The sequence below is a fragment of the Hemitrygon akajei genome, chromosome 1 (genome assembly GCF_048418815.1).
Source record: "Hemitrygon akajei chromosome 1, sHemAka1.3, whole genome shotgun sequence".
In the NCBI taxonomy this organism is placed as follows: domain Eukaryota; kingdom Metazoa; phylum Chordata; class Chondrichthyes; order Myliobatiformes; family Dasyatidae; genus Hemitrygon; species Hemitrygon akajei.
The window spans coordinates 215,971,805-215,996,024 of NC_133124.1; the positions used below are offsets into that span (position 1 = coordinate 215,971,805).

At 43.7% G+C, this 24,220-nt stretch overlaps 1 protein-coding gene, 1 long non-coding RNA gene and 1 other non-coding gene across 5 annotated transcripts in view; 1 reads left to right on the forward strand and 2 right to left on the reverse strand.

The window, feature by feature from the left end:
- Nucleotides 1-24,220, forward strand: part of stard7 (StAR related lipid transfer domain containing 7) — an 82,592-nt gene that overhangs the window by 11,726 nt on the left and 46,646 nt on the right. Inside the window, exon 1 of one of the 2 annotated variants that reach the window (XM_073061005.1) lies at nt 4,783-4,851. The exons of the other annotated variant lie outside the window; for it this stretch is intronic. Coding sequence (XP_072917106.1) covers nt 4,814-4,851 — 38 coding nt within the window. The 5' untranslated portion in view covers nt 4,783-4,813. Of the gene's footprint in view, nt 1-4,782; nt 4,852-24,220 lie in introns of those variants that run through there. 2 annotated transcript variants of the gene reach the window in all.
- LOC140735684 (uncharacterized) lies at nt 9,153-16,475 on the reverse strand. Of its 2 annotated transcripts, none has more exons than XR_012100795.1 (5): nt 16,349-16,475; nt 15,776-15,821; nt 13,637-13,766; nt 10,120-10,310; nt 9,153-9,677 (listed from the first exon to the last, which is right to left on the reverse strand). It is a non-coding gene; the product is annotated as an uncharacterized lncRNA (long non-coding RNA). The 2 variants fall into 2 exon arrangements; XR_012100794.1 differs by having other exon boundaries at nt 15,754-15,821.
- On the reverse strand, nt 13,329-13,461 carry LOC140736404 (small nucleolar RNA SNORA77). Its single transcript, XR_012100942.1, has one exon. It is a non-coding gene; the product is annotated as a small nucleolar RNA SNORA77 (small nucleolar RNA).

Sequence of the window (24,220 nt, forward strand, 5' to 3'; positions counted from 1 at the left end):
ATGTACCTATTCAAATGCTCCTTAAACGATATGACTTCCTCAACCACTTCTTCAATCTTAAATCACTAAAAGGGAATTGAAGGGAACTCTCAATCCCCCTCACTGTGGTCCTTGCACTGTCCTGTCTACCTGCACTGCTTATTCTCAGTAACACTACATTCTGCATTCTATATTAACATGGAAACCCCAATGCCGTTGAACGGAAAATCCAGTATTCGGCCCCGTACATCACGGGTAAAGCCCTCCTAACCATCGAGAATAACTACATGAAACGCTCTCATAGGAAAGCAGCATCCATCATCGGAGATCTTCACCACCAGGGCTATGCTCTCTTCTCACTGCTGCCATCAGGTAGAAGGTACAAAAATGTCAGGATTCATAACACCAAGTTCAAGAACAGTTACTACATCATAACCATCAGGCTCCTGAACAAAAGGGGATAATTACACTCAATTACCCATCCATTGAGGTGTTCCCAAATTCAATGACCTCACTTTTAAGGACTCTTTATCTCATTATCTCATATTTTTGTTATTTATTACTATATATTTCTATTTGCATTTGCACAGTTTGGTGTCTTCTGCACTCTGGTTGATCTTTCATTAATCATATTATAGTTACAATGTTATCAATTTGTGGAGTATCCTTGCAAGAAAATGAATCTCGGGGTTGTTTGCGGTGATATATGGTATAGGTACTTTGATAATAAATTTTCTTTGAAGATAGAACATATCCCTAAACCTTAACCTGACCCCTAACTACCCTTTCTGTTCCTAATACTATTCCCCTGAACCTAAAAAACGATCAAATCTGAGCCACAATCTGAATAGAGACCATAGCTCAATGCCAGGGTTGGCCATAATGTTAGGTGTTGCCAATAGCAGGACTGCAGGACATATTCAGCAGGTAGACAATACTAAAAGAAAGTGAAAAACTGAGCCAGGAGCACAGATGGATCGCTGTCAGAACTGGCCAGTTCTGATAGACAGACAGAAAGAACTATCTACCCACAGTCAGGGAATTCATATTGAGTCCAGGGGAGTGTAGCTTGCTCAGCTGAAACACGAAGTGATTTTCCTCAATCCTGCACTGGACTTTGTTTAAACAGTGTTCGAAACTAGGGGGCATAGGTTTAGGGTGAGAGAGGAGAGATTTAAAAGGGACTTGAAGAGAAAATTTTGCACAGAGAGAGTGGTCAGTATATGGAACGATCTGACAAAGGAAGTGGTTGAGGTGGATATAATACTGTGGATTCTGGTTAATTGGGCCATTGGTTAATCGGGGCAGTCACATATTTGGGACAATTCTTAAAGAACAAAAACTAATCAAGAAAATAGCTGGGATTGTCTTTATTTATTTGTGACTCTATGCTGCTTAATTGGGACAGGACACTGTTGCCGAACAGCTTCTAACGAGCGTCAGTCGCATGTACTTGTGTGGTTGTTGTACACAAGAGTGAACAGTTTTTAAATAGTATCAGTTGTGTGTGTTTTGAATTCAAAAAGCAGTGATTTTTATCACAGATAGTTGGCAAGAAGTAAGTAGTAAGACACTCAGAACTGTGGTTTCAAGCATTCAGGCTTGGAGATGTCAGAAACAGCAGGGAGTGAAAATTCAGCAAGTTAGAAACTACCAAGAACTTGAAAATATTGACAATCATCTTGAATGTTACAACAAAAATGAAGACTTAGAAGATGCAATCATTAAAAGCATTGTATGAAGGCTGTATCTCATTTAAATACATAATTCAAATAGTATTTTTTATATATACCTGTTAACTGTTTCCATGAAACTTCAGCTAATTGGGGCAGCCACTCAATTGGACTGAAATGTACTGGTCCCACTGTGTCCGAATAAACTGGAATCCACTGTACTTCCACTGAAGAAGCACTTGGATAGGAGGATGGGAGGATATAGGAGGAATGCAGGAAATTGGGACTAGCTAGCTGCTGTATTGTTCTACAACTCTGTGAGTGCAAGGGGCTCAGATAGACAGGTCAGAGTGGCGTTTAAGTGGCTGGCAATGGGTGATCAATATTGTTCAAAGTAAATTTATTATCAAAGTACAAATATGTCACATATACAACCCTAAGATTCATCATCTTGTGGGCATACCCAATAAATCCATAGAGTAATAACCATAACGGAATCAATGAAAGACCACACCAACTTGGACGCTCAACCAGTATGGAAAAGACAGCAATCTGTGCAAATACAAAAAGAAATAATAATGCTAAATAAATAAGCGATACATATTGAGAACGTGAGATGAAAAGTCATTGAAAGTGAGTCCATAGGTTGTGAGAACATTTCCAAGATGGGGCAAGTGAAGTTATCCCCTTTGGTTCAAGAGCTTGATGGCTGAGGGGTGATAACCGCTCCTGAGCCTGATGGTGTGAGTCCTGAAGCTCCTGTGGATTGAATGCAGATGCTGCCCAAAAGCAATCATGCAACTCATGTTTGGTTCCTCCAGTGTAGCAAGACTGCATCATGAATATTGAGTAGAAGGCACTGGAGAGGAAGCATGCAGGTGAAGCACTGCTCTGTTGAAAAGTATGTTCAGCATGATGGGAAGGGATGACAGGACAAGCTTTGCATCTCTTGCAGTAGCACAGGAAAGTGTCCTGAGATGGTAAGTGAAACGAGAACTAAGGGAAATGGACCGAAGATTTGTTATTTGTTTATTTAGGGATACTGCACAGTAACAGGCCCTTCTGACCCAATGAGCCTGCACCATGCAATGACACCCATATGGCCATTTAACCTACTAACCTGAATTCCTTTGGAATGTGGGAGGAAAAGAGCAAATCCACATGGTTATGGGGAGACTGTACACACTCCTTACAGACAGCCACAGGAATTGAGCCTGTGTTGCTAGCACTGCTCTAACTAGCCACCCTAAAATCTGGGGAATAAATTTAGGAGGGAGATGAGGAGAAATTGCTTTTTCCAGAGATTAGTACAATAGTAGAGGCATGAATATTCTTAGGACAGTTAGACAGATATTTGCATAGCAGGGTCATTAATGGTTATGAGGGAAAGGCAGATGAGTCCATGACAAGATCAGCCACAATCTTATTGACCAGATGGCCGACTCTTGCTCCTATTTCTTATGGAGAGTGGATGGTAGGGAATGGAAGAACAGAGGGTCATAAAGGGAGCAGTTCGTTTAAATGCTGGAAGTGGAAGAGAGTATGTGTCTGGTGATGGAATTCTGCTGGAGCTGGTAGAGGGTGATTTATTGCTGAGGACCAGATGGACTCTGTTCTTGCTTCAGATTCTAACATCTATAGCCTCTTGTGTGCGTGTCTCTCTCTCTCTCTCTCTTCTTGCTCTGTCCTGGAAGAGGGATTGAGAGCAGAAGTACAGGAGTTAGGTAAAATGCAGTCAAAGATTCTATTCATTTTGGTACAGGGAAAACCATGGTTTAGAATAAAGGAAGTTACATCAGGAGCACATCTGTGAATAATTTTTTTTGTCAGATCAAATATAATGGAGATAAAGGAACAGGGAGAAAAGAATAGAGTCTTTACAGGAGTTTGTGGGATTATAATGATATTTGTGATTAACCTATCCCCTGAGATGGAGGCAGAAAGAATTAAAAAGAAAATGGAAGGTGGAACCTGGGGGGAAATTGACAGCAAGTGATGAAATCTGAGTTGAGTCTAAGTGCCTTAAGCAGCACCATTGTAGTCGATATGTCAGAGATGATGTACCTGAGCAGGTCTGAAACAAAGACTGTTCCTCATATCCTACATAAACAGGTACAGCTTAGGCCTATACGAGTGCCTATATCTCCATGTTTAGTCTGGAGAAAGGTGAGTGAAGCTGAAACTGTTCAGTGAGAATTTTTTCAGTCAGGTGGGTAAGAACGTTGTGGAGGGTAATTGGTTGGGTCTCTGCTCAAGGAAGAAGCAGAAGGCTCTCAGGCACCTGACCTGAAGGTGTAGATGGTTTGTATGAACGTGGGGGAAGATTAACTCTTTGGGCCAGGAAATTGGAAACTCTGTTGGGAGTGCATCCAAGGTGTCAAGGATGAAAGTGGGCAGGGACTGGACTGAGAAGAAAGGTGTTTGGAACCAAGAAATCAGGCTGGTCAGTCCCACTTGTTGTTGCCCAAGCTGTTCTATAACCAAGAGAAGTCATTATGGGTTGATGTGGTCATAGATGTAACCTCACAGTGGGGAGGGATGAAAAGAATAGAGCAACCTTTCATATACTCCTTGAAATATATTGAAAGGTATAAATTGTATGAAAATTCTGATTCTCTGCTTTAAATTTCCCCATTTAAACACCCCAAAATGGAGTGCAAATTATTGATCAACCCTGATCTTCATCAAATAATATAGCTGAAGACACGATTAAATCATGATGCAGGCTTGATGAGCTAAATGGCCTAATTCTGCTCCTATGTCTTATGAAGGGACTAAAAGACCTTCCTGGGTTTTGTGTTCCAGAATCAGCTAGGTACATGGGTCAGGCCTTGAACACTAACCTTGATATAATTGTTGTAATTTTCAGCTAAGATTGTATGAAAGAGGAGTAATTTAAAAACAACTGCTTAATCATTGTTTCAGTAATAAATCTATCACATTTTTCAAAGCTGCTATTAGCAGTTGTGAGATGTCATAATTTCCATTTAAACTTTAATGGCTCTGACAATGACTAGGCTGATCATGAATCAGTCCCATTAGTTCTTCATTATCTATGTTTAAGTTATGTATAAATCGGAATCTGAGATGGCAATTTCTTTGTCTGTTTCTTTTGTGGTTGCAATAGAAGAGATAACAAGATAACATAGTTTGTCGGAGGAATGTTGATGACCTTGGGACTGCGAGATAATGTGCACAGGTATGTCTATTGAAAACAGCTGCACAAATTTTATACCCAACAAAAGTACATTCCACACACACAAAATGCTGGTGGAACGCAGCAGGCCAGGCAGCATCTATAGGGAGAAGCGCTGTCGACGTTTCGGGCCGAGACCCTTCATCAGGACTAACCGAAAGGAAAGATAGTAAGAAATTTGAAAGTAGTGGGGGGAGGGGGAAATGCAAAATGGTAGGAGAAGACCGGAGGGGGTGGGATGAAGCTAAGAGCTAGAAAGGTGATTGGCGAAAGTGATACAGAGCTGGAAAAGGGAAAGGATCATGGGATGGGAGGCCTCAGGAGAAAGAAAGGGGGGGGGGTGGAGAAGCACCAGAGGGAGATGGAGAACAGGCAAACAACTAAATATGTCAGGAATGGGGTAAGAAGGGGAGGAGGGGCATTAAGTTAGATAAGTCAATGTTCATGCCATCAGGTTGGAGGCTACCCAGTCGGTATATAAGGTGGTGTTCCTCCAACCTGAGATTGGATTCATTTTGACAATAGAGGAGGCCACAGATAGACATATCAGAATGGGAATGGGACTTGGAATTAAAATGTGTGGCCACTGGGAGATCCTGCTTTTTCTGGCGGACCGAGCGTAGGTGTTCAGCGAAACGGTCTCCCAGTCTGCGGCGGGTCTCACCAATATATAAAAGGCCACACCGGGAGCACCGGACGCAGTATACCACACCAGCCGACTCACAGGTGAAGTGTCGCCTCACCTGGAAGGACTGTCTGGGGCCCTGAATGGTGGTGAGGGAGGAAGTGTAAGGGCAGGTGTAGCACTTGTTCTGTTTACAAGAATAAGTGCCAGGAGGGAGATCGGTGGGAAGGGATGGGGGGGGACGAGTGGACAAGGGAGTCGCGTAGGGAGCGATCCCTGTGAAAAGCAGAAAGGGGGGGGGGAGGCAAAAATGTGTTTGGTAGTGGGATCCTGTTGGAGGTGGCGGAAGTTACGGAGAATTATACTTTGGACCTGGAGGCTGGTGGGGTGGTAGGTAAGGACAAAGGGAACCCTATCCCGAGTGGGGTGGTGGGTGGATGGGGTGAGGGCAGATGTGCGGGAAATGGGAGAGATGCATTTGAGAGCAGAGTTGATGGTGGACGAAGGGAAGTTCCTTTGTTTAAAAAAGGAAGACATCTCCTTCGTCCTGGAATAAAAAGCCTCATCCTGAGAGCAGATGCGGCGGAGACGGAGGAATTGTGAGAAGGGGATAGCCTTTTTGCAAGAGACAGGGTGGGAAGAGGAATAGTCCAGGTAGCTGTGAGAGTCTGTAGGCTTATAGTAGATAGGCCGTCTCCAGAGATGGAGACAGAAAGATCAAGAAAGGGGAGGGAGGTGTCGGAAATGGACCAGGTAAATTTGAGGGCAGGGTGAAAGTTGGAGGCAAAGTTAATGAAGTCGAGGAGCTCAGTATGCGTGCAAGAAGCAATGCAGTCATCAATGTAGCGAAGGAAAAGAGGGGGATGGATACTGGTATAGACTTGGAACATGGACTGTTCCACAAAGCCAACAAAAAGGCAGGCATAACTGGGACCCATGGCTATACCCTTGGTTTGGAGGAAGTGGGAGGAGCCAAAGGAGAAATTATTGAGAGTAAGAACTAATTCTGCTAGACGGAGGAGAGTGGTGGTGGAAGGGAATTGGTTAGGTCTGGAATCCAAAAAAAAGCGAAGAGCTTTGAGACCATCTCGGTGGGGGATGGAAGTATATAGGGACTGGACGTCCATGGTGAAAATAAGACAGTGGGGGCCATGGAACTTAAAATCGTTGAAAAAATTCAAAGCATGAGAAGTGTTACGAACATAGGTGGGAAGAGATTGAACAAGGGGGGATAAGACAATGTCAAGGAATGCAGAAATGAGTTCAGTGGGGCAGGAGCAAGCTGAGACAATAGGTCTACCTGGACAGGCAGGTTTGTGGATCTTGGGTAGGAGGTAGGAACGGAAAGTGTGGGGTGTGGGAACTATGAGGTTGGTGGCAGTGGATGGGAGATCCCCAGAGCTGATAATGTTGGTGATGGTATAGGAGACAATGGTCTGGTGCTCCTTAGTGGGGTCATGATCAAGGGGTAAATGAGAGGAGGTATCAGAGAGTTGTTGCTGTGCCTCGGCCAGGTAGAGGTCAGTACTAACCCTTTCTTGATCTTTCTGTCTCCATCTCTGGAGACGGCCTATCTACCAATATCTACTATAAGCCTACAGACTCTCACAGCTACCTGGACTATTCCTCTTCCCACCCTGTCTCTTGCAAAAAGGCTATCCCCTTCTCACAATTCCTCCATCTCCGCCACATCTGCTCTCAGGATGAGGCTTTTCATTCCAGGACGAAGGAGATGTCAAAGGGGCTTCCCTTTGTCCACCATCAACTCCGCTCTCAAACGCATCTCTCCCATTTCCCACACATCTGCCCTCACCCCATCCACCCACCACCCCACTCGGGATAGGGTTCCCCTTGTCCTTACCTACCACCCCACCAGCCTCCAGGTCCAACGTATAATTCTCCGTAACTTCCACCACCTCCAACGGGATCCCACTACCAAACACATTTTTCCCTCGCCCCCTTTCTGCTTTTCGCAGGGATCGCTCCCTACGCGACTCCCTTGTCCACTCGTCCCCCCCCCACCATCCCTTCCCACCGATCTCCCTCCTGGCACTTATCCTTGTAAACAGAACAAGTGCTACACCTGCCCTTACACTTCCTCCCTCACCACCATTCAGGGCCCCAGACAGTCCTTCCAGGTGAGGCGACACTTCACCTGTGAGTCGGCTGGTGTGATATACTGCGTCCAGTGCTCCTGGTGTGGCCTTTTATATATTGGTGAGACCTGCCTCAGACTGGGAGACCGTTTCGCTGAACACCTACGCTCGGTCTGCCAGAAAAAGCAGGATCTCCCAGTGGCCACACATTTTAATTCCAAGTCCCATTCCCATTCTGATATGTCTATCTGTGGCCTCCTCTATTGTCAAAATGAATCCAAACTCAGGTTGGAGGAACACCACCTTATATACCGACTGGGTAGCCTCCAACCTGATGGCATGAACATTGACTTCTCTAACTTCCGTTAATGCCCCTCCTCCCCTTCTTACCCTATCCCTGACATATTTGTTTGCCTGTCCTCCATCTCCCTCTGGTGCTTCCCCCCCCCCTCCTTTTTTTCTCCTGAGGCCTCCCATCCCATGATCCTTTCCCTTCTCCAGCTCTGTATCACTTTTGCCAATCACCTTTCCAGCTCTTAGCTTCATCCCACCCCCTCCGGACTTCTCCTACCATTTTGCATTTCCCCCTCCCCCCACTACTTTCAAATCTCTTACTATCTTTCCTTTCGGTTAGTCCTGACGAAGGGTCTCGGCCCGAAACGTCAACAGCACTTCTCCCTATAGATGCTGCCTGGCCTGCTGTGTTCCACCAGCATTTTGTGTGTGTTGTTGTTTTAATTTCCAGCATCTGCAGATTTCCTTGTGTTTGCTGTTAAAAGTACATTCCTCTGCCTTTTAGTTTTAAACTTTCCTATTTCCAAACCAATTCTCAGCCTTTCACTCTATTTTTTAGTAATGGGAATGTTCCACACAAATATGATTCTAGTAAGACTTTAATGTGGACAACTATTATAAATGAGGAACTATAATCAGCAGAGGTGCAGCAAAGTTGATTTTGACCAGAACTTTAACAGGAATGCAGTATTTTGTTCTTTCCTCCCACCCAGACCAGAAATATATTACACATATGTACCTCTTACTCACGTATAAATTCACTCAGTGCCCACTTTATTAGGTACAGCAATGGAACCCTGTGTGGTCCAATGCTGCTGTAGTAAAGGTTTGATGTGTTGTGCATTTAGAGATGTGGTTATGTCCTTGAACCATTCTGGCCTGTCTTCTTTGACTGCTCATTAACTAGGCATTTTCACCCACAGAAAGTGCTGCTCACTGGATGAGTTTTTTTGCTGTTTGCACCTTTTTTGTAAACTAGCAACTGCTGTGCAGGAAAATCACGGGAGATCGGCAGTTTCTGAGATATTCAAACCACTCTTTCTGGCACCAACAAGTTCCGAAGTCACTCCAATCACATTTCTTCCCCATCTTGATGTTTGGTCTGAACAACAACTGAACCTCCTGACCATGTCTGCATGCTTACATTCATTGGATTTCTGCCATGTGATTAACATATTAGATATTTGCATTAATAAGGTATACCTAATAAAGTGGCTGCTGAGTATATACAATATTAAATATTGTACATATTATGCATAAATATACAAAAGCTTCAAACAGTTTGCAAGTTATTCAAAAGAAAAACATGGTTTATTACATTTTTAAAAAAAACAAACCACTGTATACATAGAGATGAATACATTCTACAAAAATACATCAGTCAACGATGTAAAGTCTCTCCAGTCTTGGCAGTGTCTGCATACAGATGACTGTGCCAGAGTTTCAACTCCAAACATCACGTACACAAGTTTTGGTGTCCACAGTGTAGTTAGAGAATACACACAGAACCAAATGATGTTTAATAGAGTGATGGGCTATCGATGAATAACACACAATGCAAATTTCATTTCTCCAGACCAATATTTGGATTTTGGCTTCATTACAGTGGAAAAAATCTAAGCAGAATTGAAGACTTCAATAGCCAGTGGATGATAAAACAACCTGTAGCTACAGTGATCTCTGCTTCTAAGCAGTTAGTTCACCTGTTCATCCTCAGCTGGTGGATGTGCAAAGACAGCTGACACCAGGTTGAATCCATTGTGCGGCAGCAAATATTGACGTCAGAATCAATTTATTATTTTGGTTCCTGGGATCTAAAATTAAGTCATGGAAAAAATAAATTGTTAATTACTAGTTTAGTTTCAAAATAGTCAGTTAGGAAATGAGTTAATATTGACATGCATTCCTTGTCTCCTTTCTACATCTTTACATTTTTGTTGAATGGTTTTTATTTTTAATCTAACCCTAACCCTTCCAGTGGCTTACTTCTCTTTGAAGTTTACTATTTTCAAAAATAAAGACTACGGCATTGATCATTATTTCAGCAAAAACAAGACATTCATATTGCTTTGTTTTGGGGGCTTCAGATCACCCTATTTCTGTCGGTGACTGTTTTTAAACTATCCACTGACACTAGACACAGAAGCTGAAGGATGCCAAAGTATCCAAATACCCCTCCCCACGCTGGAAACAAACTTTCTACATGAACAACCACCACAGAATGATGTAACTCAGATCCAAAACTTGTAAGAATACCTCAAGTATTTGCCATTGTCCCCTCTACAGGGTTTTGTCTGCATCCCCCTCTACACAGGTGCTGCCTGACCCGTTGAATTCCTCCAGCAGCGTTCTATTTTTTCACCTCTTAGTCTTCCCGCTGTTCACTCATGCCACCTGTTGGTGATCCATGGCAGAACTCACGATACACAGCAAAGATACATAAATATCTGTAAAGAACCACAAAAGTTAACCGAAGGTTAGAGACAGCCCAGTCAACCATCAATTCAATGCTGAGCACAGGGCATCCACGATCTCCCAATATGAACTCAGCGTATGAGAGGCACACAAGACACTGGAGGAGTTCAGCGGGTCAGGGTGTAGGAGGTAGCATTGGTGAGGATAAGTTGGATGGGTAACAGGAGGCAGAGGGGTTGGGAAGTCTTCATGAATGGTGTGCTATAGGAATCAGCGGTGGGGGCTCAGCTCTTTACAAATTATATAAGCAACTTGGATGAAGGCACCAGTGCCGGCACCACACAGATACATTATGAAGAGATCACAAAGAGGCTGTAAAGGGATATAGATAAATTACGTGAGTGGATAAGAAATCGATCAAATGGAGTATAACGTAGGATAATGTGACGTCGTTAAAATTTTGACTGGAAAAACAAAATATTTATATGGTGAGAGATTGTAGGGTGCATGATTATAAAAGGTGAATGTGTGCAGGTACACCAGGTAATTAAGTGAACAGACCATTACAATTTATTGCTGGGGGATTGTGTGGATATCTAGGTAGTTGTGCTGATTATACAAGGCATTGCTAATCCTGCATCTAAAGCACTGTTTCCTGAGTAAAGATGTTAATGTGTGTTCAGGGAAGTTTTACTGGACATTACCTGGAAAGGGCAGGTATAGGGAAAGAGTAGACAGGTGGAATCTCAATCTGTTGGAGTTTCTGCTTTAATGAAGAGGGACCTGACTGAAAGATGAGAACTCCAATAAATGGGTGTGTTGAGATGTTTCTATTTTCAGCAGAATCTTGAATTAGGAGTCACTATTTAAAACAGCAGTGGGAAAAGGGGGTCAGAGGTAGCTGAAGAGAGATAGGGGATAGAAAAGGGTTCAGGGTAATGTAGATGGGATGGGGGTTGAGAAGATTTGTGTGTCCAGGTATGTGCACTACTACACATCTATGCAGCAGAGCTTGCCGTCCAGTGAACTTGTACCTCCCCACCGGACTAAGGCATTACCCTATCAAGACCCACACAGTGGCTGATGTGCAGTGCCCCACTGTGCAAGCCTCTTGCTGAAAACACTGGAGTGGAAATGAATCAGCTTTAAGCCCATGAACTGGCTGAGAAAAAAAAGATGCACAAACCAACCAGAGGATTTAATGGCTTATACACTGTGACCGGTTACTTGTACTTAGTTCAGTGTTTGTGACCGCACTTTCCTCCACCTCACATACTTGCCATTTAGAAAGGTCACAGATCTTCCTCCTTTTCAAAAAAAAATAGAGCAATTAAATTATTCTTTTAGGATGAAAAACTATCTGACTTTAGCTAGCCATGTACCTTGCTTTATTCATACTGAAAAGGCTGCAACAGCCAACACTATTTATTATCTTGTGGAGTTATCTGGCGTTTAAGGAAAAACTAATCCATAGACATTTCATGTACAAGAAATGGTCACACACTTTGGTAGTAGAAATAAATGTGCAGACTATTTTCTAAACAGAGAAAATCCAAAAATCTGAGATGAGACTTGGGAGTCCATGTTTAGAACACCTTAAAGGTTAACTTGTAGATTGAGTCAGTGGTGAGGAAGGCAAATGCAATGTTAACATTAATTTCAAAAGGTCTTGAATACAAGAGCAGGGATGTGATGCTGAGGCTTTAAAAGGCACTAGTGAGGCCTCACCTTGAGTATTGTGAACAGTTTTCATCTAAACAAAAGCTGTGCTGGCACTGGAGAGGGTTCAGAGGAAATTCCAAGGATGATTCTGGGAATTAAAGGGTTATCATATGAGGAATGTTTGATGGCTCTGGGTCTGCACTCGCTGGAATTTAGAAGGATGAGGGAGGATCTCATTGAAACCTTTCAAATGTTGAAAGGCCCAGACAGAGTAAATGTGGAAAGGATCTTTCCCATGATGGGGGAGTCTAAGACAAGAGGGTGCAGCCTCAGGATAGAGGGGCGTCCATTTAAAACAGATGCAGAGAAATGTCTTTAGCAAGAGAGTGGATTTGGAATTTATTACCAGAGGCAACTGTGGGGCCAGGTCCTTGGGGGGTATTTAAGGCACAGCTGGATAGGTTCTTCATTGGACACAACATCAAAGGTTATGGAGAGTGGGCTGAGGAGGGGGAAGAAAGTATCAGCCATGATTGAATAGCAGAACAGACATGATGGGTCAAATGGCCTAGGGTCTTATTTATTTTCTGATGATCTGGGCCCTATTATTTTGCATTAACTTTAATGTTACAAACTCCTGTCAAGGTACTGACCAGTGCTGGGTTGTAGTCCTATCAGTAAAGTTCATGTATGAAGACATTTTTCCAATCCAGCTGTGCCTTCCACCATCCTCCACATACACAAGAGTTAGTGGATCATCTGAAAAATCAGTCCATTTTCCCCCTCCACCCCTCTGCCACGTACCACAGTAATGGCATAAGATGTGAAGCTGAAGGTCTGGTTTGCTATAGTCAGAAGTTATATAGCAATAAAATGGTCCCTTTGGCCCAACCCATCCCTACCGAGCAAGTTGCCACTTGCCTGCTTTTGACCTATATCCTATCAAATTTCTTATCCAAATATCCATCCAAAGTTTATGGTATCCACTTTTTCTTTCTCTGGCAGTTCATTCAACAGGTTGGCCCTCTGATCAGTTGTTATTGGTTGGTTCCTGTTGTTAAACAGAGCTAATTTGCAGCCTCCCAAATCCTACTTATGGATCTACTGAATTCTAGCTTTCAGATTTAACAATCAGAATTGTGAATACGGAGGTTTGATGGGAGATATTCCAAGTGTCATTATTGTATTACATAATTTTTCTAAGACCTGTTAACAACATGAATTTAAGCTTTATTTGTACCATCTTCCTTCTGGATAAACAATGTTTACACTCCTACACCAAGCAATGGAGATGTCAAGACAAATTTTGCAGAATATCCAAAAGGTGTAAATTGAAATGGAGCTCGTCCTTCATTTTCCATGCAAGCGGGAAATAGCAATTCATTGATAACTGTGCTCCCAAATACAACAGACAGAATCTGTGTTTACAGAGACTGCAAAAATTGTTGCTGAGAAAATTAATGTAGCAGGTTGAAAAAGTGCCAGTTTGGAAAATCAAAACCTGACACAGAGTGAACCTGCAGGGTCAGATACAACATAAAATATCACATCCTAAACCCTGAGCCCAACAGTTATAACATCAGAATTAATAGTCTGATTAAATGAGGAAAATATTAATTGCTGTAACAAAATCTGAAACCTGTAATTTATTTGCGCTTTCCTTCATATTTTCTCCCTTGATCCCATTAACACTTACAGGGATGCCTTCCAGTGTAGGAACTTAGTTAATGACAGTGAGCAGTGTGTTCCAAGTTAGGATGGAATCAAATTCAATGACCCTTTCCAACAAAGGTCATTAGATTGCAAGTGGGCATGGGGATCACCACCTAAAACAAAGAAAACAAACACAATTCACTAGCAATATAACTTATTTTACCATTACCCTCCCCAGGTATTTTTAGTTTGTTGCACAATAAATTACTGACATTTGGCCTTGATACTGATAGTAATACTTCATATTGATAGTGCCATTAGATTTTGAAAACTAAGTCCAAAGTTTTTTAAATCTCCCAAAAAATAAGTCTTTATTACAAATTATTTACTATTATTCAATCTTAACAATTAGTTCAGAGATTTTGTAATAAAGACTCTGATGTGCTCCTGACAACACAACTGCCCCCCATCCCCTGGATGATTAAGTGACCAAAGGATCCTGGCCCATGGCTCAGCAGAAACACAAGTCAAAGGCAATTGCAATCAATCCATCTGCTCTCTTGTGCCACAGGAATACTAAATATGAAGGTGGGATATACTGGAATTTCAAGCGACTTCCACTTGGAAAAGATAAAAGATTAGCCTTATTTGTCACAGAAATGTGGAAATATACAATAAGATGCATTATCTGCATCAAATCAAAGGGTTGTGCTGGGGGGGGGGGGGGGGGGGTCAGCCCGCAAGTGTTGCCATAGTTCCTGCACCAGAAAGCCATGTCCACAACTTACTAATCCTAACCCATACACCTTTGGACTGTGGGAGGAAATCAGAGCATCTGAAAGAAATGCACACTGTCAGAGAGAATGAAACTCCTTATCGACAGTGGTGGGAATCAAACCCTGATCAGTAGTGATGTAAAGCAATTGCACTAACTGCTAAACTACTGTGCTGCCCTTCATTAAAATACTGATGAAAGTGGTGCCAGTCTATCCATCTGTTAATCATCTTCTGCTGGCAGCAAGTTTACTTTTTCCTAGTGGCATTGACATTTTGTGATTGACAAGTTCCACAATCACTGCAATCCGTTAGCTCACCCATGCAGTCTACGTTCACATGAATTGAGAACCAATGGCAGACCGACTCCACAAGTTTAGTCAGGCTCAGTGACTCACACTTGTCAGTGACCAGAATGGGTTTATTTTCCCAGAGTTCAAAACTAGAAAACCTGTCCCCCCTCCTTGAGATTAACTAAGAGCACAATGTTTCCTTGCTGCAAATTTATCACCATCCTTGCACCAGGATATTTCTGTGATTGCCAGAGAATGAGTGTGTTGCAATAGTTTGTTATATGAAGCTTTCCTACAGTGGATCAGACCAGGAGAGAAGGATCAAGCCAGAGGGTGAGCTTGCAAAGTACAGGTATCATTGTAGTGTAGTGGTTAGTGCAACACTGTTACACGTCAGGGCGTTTTGGAGTTCAATTCCAGTATCGTTCTGTAAAGAGCCTCTCTATGCACCTGCCATGGAATGTGTGGGTTTTCCCACAGTCCAAAGACGTACCAGGTAGGTTAATTGTCCATTGTAAATTGTCCTGTGATTAGGTCAAGGGTTATTCAGAGTTGGGGGTGGGGTGTGTGGCTCGAAGAGCCCACTCAGCACTGTATCAATAAATAAATAGAATGAGTAAAATTTCTGTTCTTACTGAATTGTTGGAAAGATGTTTAGAAGCTCTCTGCATTCTACCCCAGCTTTCTGGGAAAAAAAACTTACAATCAGTAACTGTAGCAAGTCCTATACTGTACACATCTATGTAATAAAGGTTATATACCATCTGTATCCAATCTCCAATTCTGCCCCGTTTGCTGCTCAAACCAAAGCTCCTCCAGCAGATATGAAAGCATCTTTACAACTCCTCCCTTGGAGTGTCAGACACCCTGACCCAATAGGCTGGTCCTGGACTTATTTCCACTTGGCATGATTAACTTATTATTATTTAATTATTTATGGTTTTATATTGCTATATTTCTTCAGTATTCTTGGTTGGTGCGGCTGTAACGAAACCCAATTTCCCTCGGGATCAATAAAGTATGTCTGTCTGTCTGAAATGCAATACAACCAGCAGCCGTAAGCATCTTGGCATCAGGCAAATCTATAACTCACTCTGTACTTGCGTTTCACTCACCCCCGACTGACACACAGACAGCAGTTTGGGGATCACCACCAGCATCCTAAAAACAAATGGAAATGAGAAATCAGCCGTTACTTGCAAAGCAGGATCAACAGTTCAGGGCAACTATTTTCCCAAAGCAACAGTGACAGGTGTGAAGGACGACTGGACTCTCCCGTTCCATTCCCCCCATCCCCGTTCCTCTGCAAACTTCTTCACACGATCGGATTCTATTTTTGAAGATCATGCTGTTAATTTGTTTTGACTGCCGCGACGGTCGGCGGCCGATGTTGCGATCCAACTCCAGACCGCACGGAGCCATGCGCTACCCCGGGGCTGAGGTCGGCCTCATGGGGGACTTGGGACAATCACATTCACCCCTGGGACACGATCCGCCCAAGACCCAGCTTCCCTCCCCACACCCACATCCCCCATCTATTCCTTCACCCCCGGGGCTCAGCTGCCCCCCCCCCATCCCGGGGCACAACTCCCCACCGCCAACCAACCCCTGCACTACCGGTACTCCCACCAGGGTCCCCACCCCCGCCAATTTATCATCGGTCTGTACTCGCTCAGCTCCTCTCATACCGCTGAAACCCCCCGCATCTTCAGTGCCCAACCGTTGACACCAGCTAGGTGGCAAAAGGGATCCAACGTCACGAGCTCAGCGCCCACCGCCGCCATTTCATCTCCTTGGCGCCAACAACATACAGTCCCGCCCCCATTACACCTATTGGGGGAAGACAGGAGGACCTTACTTGCCTATTGGACAAGGCACCTGTCAGTTATCGGTAGGTGGAAACGGATAGCGGGAATGTTATGATTGACGTCAGCCAGAAGGGAAATTGCCCGCCTCCTTCCCCTCCAGGGCTTCAGTACTCCACACAGCCAGTAGGGGGCAGTCTCCGTTGTAGCACGTGCGTTCGACATGTTGTGCTCAGGGAGGTTCTTCCGCACACCTCTGTTGTGACACGCGTTTGAGTTACTTTCAGCTTTAACTAGTCTGGATATTCTCCTCTGACCTCTCTCATTAACAAGGCACTTTGCACACAGAAATACCGCTCACTAACTCTTTTTTGTTTTTCACATCATTCTCTGTAAACTCAAGAGAAAATGCTGGAGGAACTCTGCAGGCCAGGCAGCATCTATAGAAAAGAGTAAACAATTGACATTTCAGGCTGAGATCCTTTGTCGGGGCTAGAGAAAAAAATGAGAAGTTGCTTTGGATTGCCAGAATTTGCAGATTCTTTTGTGCCTGTAAACTCTTCGGACTGTTACATGTCAAAGGTTCATTTATTATAAAAAAATATGTATGCCGCATACAACTCTTGAGATTCCACTTCTCCAGATAGCCACAGAACAAAGTAAACCATGGAAGTCAGCTCAAAGAGAAACAGTAAACCCCCCACCCCCGGCACACAAAAAAGGAACAGCAAAATGATCACCAACTCTTCCAAACCGGGCAGCAGAGGGATCCCATCAGTGATCAAAAAGCAGGAAGTCGGCGCTGAACCCTTGCCTGCCTTCTGCATTTGCTTCAATGTTTCAGTCTTCCTCGACGCTTTGATCAGCAAATAATAGATGCTTTTAACTGGCAAAATCGCCCCCCATCTTGAAGTTTCTTTGCCTCAATGCCTCAGGGGTTGGAACACAACCTTGCACTTGCTTCCTGGAATCATCTCAGAGACTGCAAAATGCTGGATCACTCAACCAGTCTCCAAACTGTAAATCACAGGTTCTAACAGTTCCAGAAACACATTTAAGATGAAAAAAAACAAACATAAAAGAAGTGAAATTATCTGTCTATCTGGAAGAAGGTGACCAAGGGAGCATTGTACGTAGGCACCATCTTTGCCACATATGTTGTGAAAATCTCAGGAGATCAACAGTTTCTAAGATACTCAAATCACCCCATCTGGCACCAAAATCATTCCAGGGTCAAAACCACTTAAGTCACATTTCTTCCCCTTTCTGATGTTTGGTCTGAACAACAACTGAACCTTCTGACCATGTCCGCATGCTCTTATGTATTGAGATGCTGCCACATGATCGGCTGATTAGATAGTTGCATTAAAGAGCAGGTGTACCTAATAAAGTGGCCACTGAGTGGCCCAGGGAAGGAGATAAAAATCAGGTTTATTATCTCACACACACACACACACACACACACACACACACACACACACACACACACACACTGGTTGAAGTCTGTAATGCTTCAATATCTGCAACTGAATGTTCAGCAGGTTAGGTAGCTTCTGCAGGGAGAGAAGCAGCAAACATTTCAGAAAGGCGACCCCTGAATGTTTCTCTTCCATGAATGTGACCTGACCAGTTGAAACTTTCCATGTTTTAGATTTCCACATCTGCAGCGTTTATGTGGTTTCTAAAGAATCATGAGATTAGTGAAGCAAGTTGATATGAAAATCTGGCAAATCCATCCAAATGAAAGTAACTTTATTAACTCATAACTAATTACTTAAGATAAAACAAAGAAGAAACAATGAACCGTGCATAAATATATTAATGATGCTCTTGTCTTGAGGACTGGACCAACTACACCTGAATCTAAACAGGAATATCATGCCCCACATTGGCCTCTTGCCACTTTTCACCTGCCTATCACCTCCCCCTGGGTACCCTCCTTCCATTTCTCTTATGGTCCATTCTCCTCTCCAGCCCTTTACCTTTCCTACCAACCTGGCTTAATGTATCACTTTCTAGCTATCCTTCTTCCCCTCTCTCCTCATTGTTTTATTCCCTTCCTTTCCAATCCTGAAGAAGGATCTCAGTGTGAAGCATTGACTGTTTATTCCTCTCCATAGATGCTGCCTGACCTGTTCAGTTCCTCCAGCAATTTGTGTGTGTTGCTTTGGATTTCCGGCATCTGCAGAACTTCTTGTGTTTATGTCATACCATATTGAAGTTCCTTAGTCTGTGCCTCAGATTCACTGCAGTTTCACCTGGAACCCAATTTAATTCTCAGAAAAACTCAATGCCAGCAAAACAGAGCTATGATAGATATCACTGTCCTTGTGGTTTTCTTTTTGCCAAGCTCAGCTTTCTAAACACTTGTAAAGATCAAAGTGATGTTTTTGAATAAGTAAAACTCCCAACCAATATTCTTTGTTCAGCTATTTGTCATAAATGGGAGCCAGTCTTCATTTCTTAATGTAAATGGAAAGCCGTAATCATGTTGAGGTTAAAAAAGAATCTTTGCAGACAAGCACCGTCTGTAGAATAGACTCGATGGCTCGTAGCACCTGGGCTAACTCCTCAGGAGTCGGTTATTTAAAACACAAGAAAGACCGCAGATGCTGGAACTCCAGAGCAACACACAGAAAATGTTGGAGGTATTTTGTACAGCAGGTCAGGCAGCTGTTAGACTGGGCTCAGCGAGGAGTGGTGGTTGGTGGCGCTGGCTGTGAATAGTGTGGGGATCTTGGGAAATAGTGTAGGTTCAGGTAGGGGGAAGAATCTGGAAAAGGAACTGGAAATGGAGGGTTTGGGTGAGTGCAGGTTGATGGGATGAGGGTGGAATTAAGTTGAATCTAGATCTAGAAAACAGAAAAAGAAACATAATATTGGATTGATTTTAAGTGATGGAGAGGAAGGGCAGGATATTTTGAAAAAAAAGAAGGAAGACTTTAAGGTATTATTTAAATTTCACCCGAAACAGCCTTCCTCCATCAGTACGTTAACTAGAGAGTAGAAATCTACTCAACACACACAAAGTGCTGGAGGAACTGAGCAGGCCAGGCAGCATCTGTGGAAAAGAGTACAAACAGGTTAAAAACTCCAGCATTTTGTATATGTTGCTTGGATTTCCAGCACCTGCAGATTTTCTCTTGTTTGAGTTGAAATCTGCTATAGGGGATATAGATTGTGCTCATGCTTTAAAAAGAGGTAATGTGCTAATCATTTGTGAGCATAAGGAACAGTGTGAGAAGGCATTACTTTTGAAGACTTTACTTGGCAAAATGTTGCCTAACGAAAGTAGAGGTATTAGGCATGTTATAACAGGTGTTCCGGTGGAGATTTCGATAGCAGAGGTTAAATCGAATTCATTGGGAGGTAAGGTTAAGGAGGTCAAGAGCTTGCAAGCAGGTAGAAATGGGGAAAGGATGGATAGTTTATCTGTATTGCTTTATTTTGATGAAGTGAATCTCCCTGTTAAAGTTAGTTTAGGGTATGCTAGTTATAATGTACAAGCTGGTATTCCACCTCTGCTTAGATGTTCTAAATGTCATAGATTTGGGCATGTTGCGGCAGTATGTCCATAAAACCATAATATATAGGAGTAGTATTAGGCCACTAGGCCCATCGAGTCTGCTCTGCCCTTTCATCATGGCTGATGCAATTTTCCTCTCAGCCCCACTCTCCTGCCTTCTCCCCATATCACTTCATGCCCTGACTAATCAAGACCCTATCAACCTCTGCCTTAAATATACATAAAGACTTGGCCTCCATAGCTGCCTGTGGCAAAGAATTCCACAGATTCACCACTCTCTGGCTAAAGAAATTCCTCCTCATCTCCATTCTAAAAGGATGTCCCTCTATTCTGAGGCAGTGTCCTCTGGTCTTAGACTTACCCACCAGAGGAAACATCCTCTCCACATTTACTCTATCAAGGCCTTTCACCATTCATTAGGTTTCAATGAGGTCACCCCTCATTCTTCTGTGTTCTAGTGAATACAGACAGACAGACAGACAGACATACTTTATTGATCCCGAGGGAAATTGGGTTTCGTTACAGTTGCACCAATCAAGAATAGAGTAGAAATATAGCAAAATAAAACCAGAAATAATTAAATAATAGTGTTATGACCTCGGCCCCCTCCTTTGTGAGAATCGCAAGAGCCCTAGTCAAGGGGGGGTCAACTGACCCAAGAGAGAGAGAGACGTGCTGAATAGACACAGGAAATGGGAGAGAGAGAGGGAGACGTGTGGAAGACCACGTTCTCCCGAGAAGCAGAATAAAGGCGACATTGACTAGTGTCTCATGGAGACCACGTGAAAAGCCCTCTCTTGTTACGTAACCTCGTAACCAGGTAACTTACCAGCAAAGATAGCGGGATCAGCTGAGTCGGATGCTACTATTTTCAAACGTTTTATTCAAAAAGGGGCACAAACGTATGGTTAATACAAAACATTCAGATCATATACATTGTCAAAACTCAATCTAAAACACCGGTGTAATAATAATCAATCAGAAATAAGCTCTATAGTTGTCTAGGGGTAATACTGAGTCCAATTGAAATATAAAGAGTCACTCAGAAGTTTGCAGGCTTTTCCCTTTTGGGAACCGCTGGGGTTTTCACGTTGTGGAGAGAGAGAGATGGTTGAGAAAGGATAAACACTTGCCCGTTGTCTTTACAGAGCAAATCCTTGGAATCAGGGGAGCAGGCTTCCCCGTTGTTAGTTAAAAGCGATCTTCTGTTGGTTCTAGCCACAGATTCAAAATTTGGAATCTACGCACGTGGCTTCCTTCAAAATGGCTTCCCGCTCCCACGGGAATCGGTATCGTGCTTCCTTGGTGTCTCCTTGGTGCGTCTGAGGGTTGTCCCCCCCCTCAGACCCTCCTTTATACTTCTTCATGGGATTGCAGGTGTCAATCAGGTTGCAGGTGATGTGATCTCTCTCTCAACCAGCCCACTTTGCCCGAGGGCTTTTCACGTGGTCTCCATGAGACACTAGTCAATGTCGCCTTTATTCTGCTTCTCGGGAGAACGTGGTCTTCCGCACGTCTCCCTCTCTCTCTCCCATTTCCTGTGTCTATTCAGCACGTCTCTCTCTCTCTTGGGTCAGTTGACCCCCCCTTGACTAGGGCTCTTGCAATTCTCACAAAGGAGGGGGCTGAGGTCATAACACCTCCCCCCATAGCAGGTTTTTTACCAGCAGTTAAAAACAGGTTGGTACAGGACTTTTTTTTTGTGAATCTACATACTACACAAGCCTTTCTCTTCACAGAGTACTACCGTAATACATTCAAGTCATTATCTAAACAGGTAACAAGTACAGTGCCCCTTTTTTCAATATCTTAACATCGCGTACTGTACTAAAGTCTGGTAGCATCAAACTTCAGCTCAATAACCACCTTATTTATTTGCTTTCTTCAGCAACATAACTAAGGAGGTGTGATCTTAGCTTAGGTGCATCTACAAAAGTTTATACAAATACTAATCGTTTCGGTCGTGGTATTTCACCGGCAGGTCTCCCAAGGGGTGGTCTTTTTTTTTATATAAACTTTTTTTATTGTTTTTAAATAGTTACAGAATAAATGTGTATGAAAAAAAAGTGTTACCCAGCCCCCCTCCCCCCTAACATCCCTATTAAAAAAATAAGAAAGAAAAAAAAAGGGAATGCCTGGGTGTTGGAAGATCCCCACATGCTCCACGGAGTTCTCATTTTTTTAAATATATGTTAAAATTCTTTTTCTTTTTACTGGCCCATTAAGCCCATTAACATTAAAACTTAAAAAATTTAGTAGATTAGTCATTTTTTTTATTATATTACTCCAATCTATAATAATACCTAATCTTTCCACTTTCGTGGTATCCTGAGAAATCTTTATAAAAATCTCCGTGTTGCTATGTGAGTCCCCACCAATCAGGGGTGGTCTTTATTATTCACAGGTTTTGGCGCGAACCCGTACAACCGGCGTTGTGATTTACAAAGGGTATTTCTATTACCCATTGCCTTTTCCCGGTGAGTCCCCCCGTGGGGACTGCGAGTAATTTGGCAAGGTACTCTCCCATTTCCTTCCCACAAGGGTTATTCTCTTAACTCCGCGTCCACCCAGGTAGTTAGCCCTTCTGCCAAGACCATACAGGCTGATGTGTTTCAGGGCGAACCTTTCCCCCTGGCCGCATTTAAATTTCAGCTTCCTCTCAGCGCTTTCTTGAATAACAATAGCGTGTGAGGCACCTTTACATTCCAAATCAACCCGTAATCGGTGCGTAGGCATCATTTTAGACTTTAACCTTTTTCCCTTCGAGTTGGGAACTACAGATTTACCGTTCTCTCCCACAACAACAGTTATCTCCCCATTCATAAACTCCACATTAACTCTGAACACTCCCCTCAGCACAACCCTCTGGGGACTCGCACTCCCCAAGGTTAACCCTTTTTTCCCCGAACCAAGCCTATCTGATCCAAAAGGACGGCCGTCTTGGCCAGCTGAGTCAAATACCTCAGCTTTTTCCTGAGCTCCGTGACTAGGTTCAGCACCACGTGCATCCCCATCTTGGACACACTCAAACGGGACATTGGCCTCTTCCAGGCTTTCAACACCCGTACCTTTTTCAAATTCTAACGTCCCCCGATCCTTCCAGCTACTCTTTAGGCAGCCCCCCGTTGGGGAAGGCGCAATTCTGCGAGCTGAAACAACCTCCTCGGCCATTTCAGCTGACTTCTCCACAGCAAGGATACCCTTCCTCTCTAAGACTGCCCTCATTTCACTCTCAGGACCCTCGGGAACACCTTTAGAACTCTCAACTTCTCCAAACAATTCTGCCAAACCAGACAGATCAACCATGTCCAACTCTGGACCTTTTAACAGCTTTATCCGTTTCTCATCTTTATTTCCTACCTCTAGGACCTTTCTCTTCACTAAGGGGGGGGGGCTATCTCCTCGCCCTTACCCCCTTTCACTTTACTACTTTCTGTTTTACCACCCTCGGAACCCTCGTGGTATAGGGTCGGTAAAAACATCTTGGCCAATTCACTACTGGCCCGATTTAAACTGCTCTGGTTCTCAGCTGCTTTTCTCGACAGGCTGCAAGTGTCCGCGCATGCGGGATAGCTCGGGGACTCCATGGGCGGGGCCTCAACTATCAGGGCGGTTCCCATCTTCCCACCTGCGAGGTCATTACCCAAAAGGAGGTCCACGCCTCCCCCCGGCAAGTTCCACAGGTCCCGACACCAACTCGCAATCGAGAAGGACCCTATGCAAAGGCACTACTTCGATCCAGTTCCCTAGGCCTCTCAGGGCTACCTCGCCCGTCGGAGGTCTGAAGGGTAATACGTTACGGCTAATTAATGATAGCTCCGCCCCCGTGTCTCTCCAAATTCGTACGGGGATGGGGGGGGTCCCCTTCCTTCAAAGACACGGTTCCTTCGGAACTAAATGTCTCCCGCCCCTCCTGTATTCCCTCTACCTGGGGCCCTCTTGTCGATTTCCTGATTACCACTGCACGCCCGATAGGGATCGCTGCTCTCTCCCTCTCTGGCTCCTTTCTCGGAGCAAAGCATTTTGATGCGATATGACCCACCTTCCCACAATTAAAGCAGGTTAAACCAGGGGGTCTCCAGGTTTCCTGTCTGTTATCCTCACTTTTTCTGCTAGCTCCCGGCAGGATCTCCGCCTCAGCCGGCGAGCTTTCCCTGCCATTCCGACGGTCTCTCGGGTAACTTTTTGGCAAGGAAAACTTTGTCTTGTGGGTTAGGGCATATTCATCT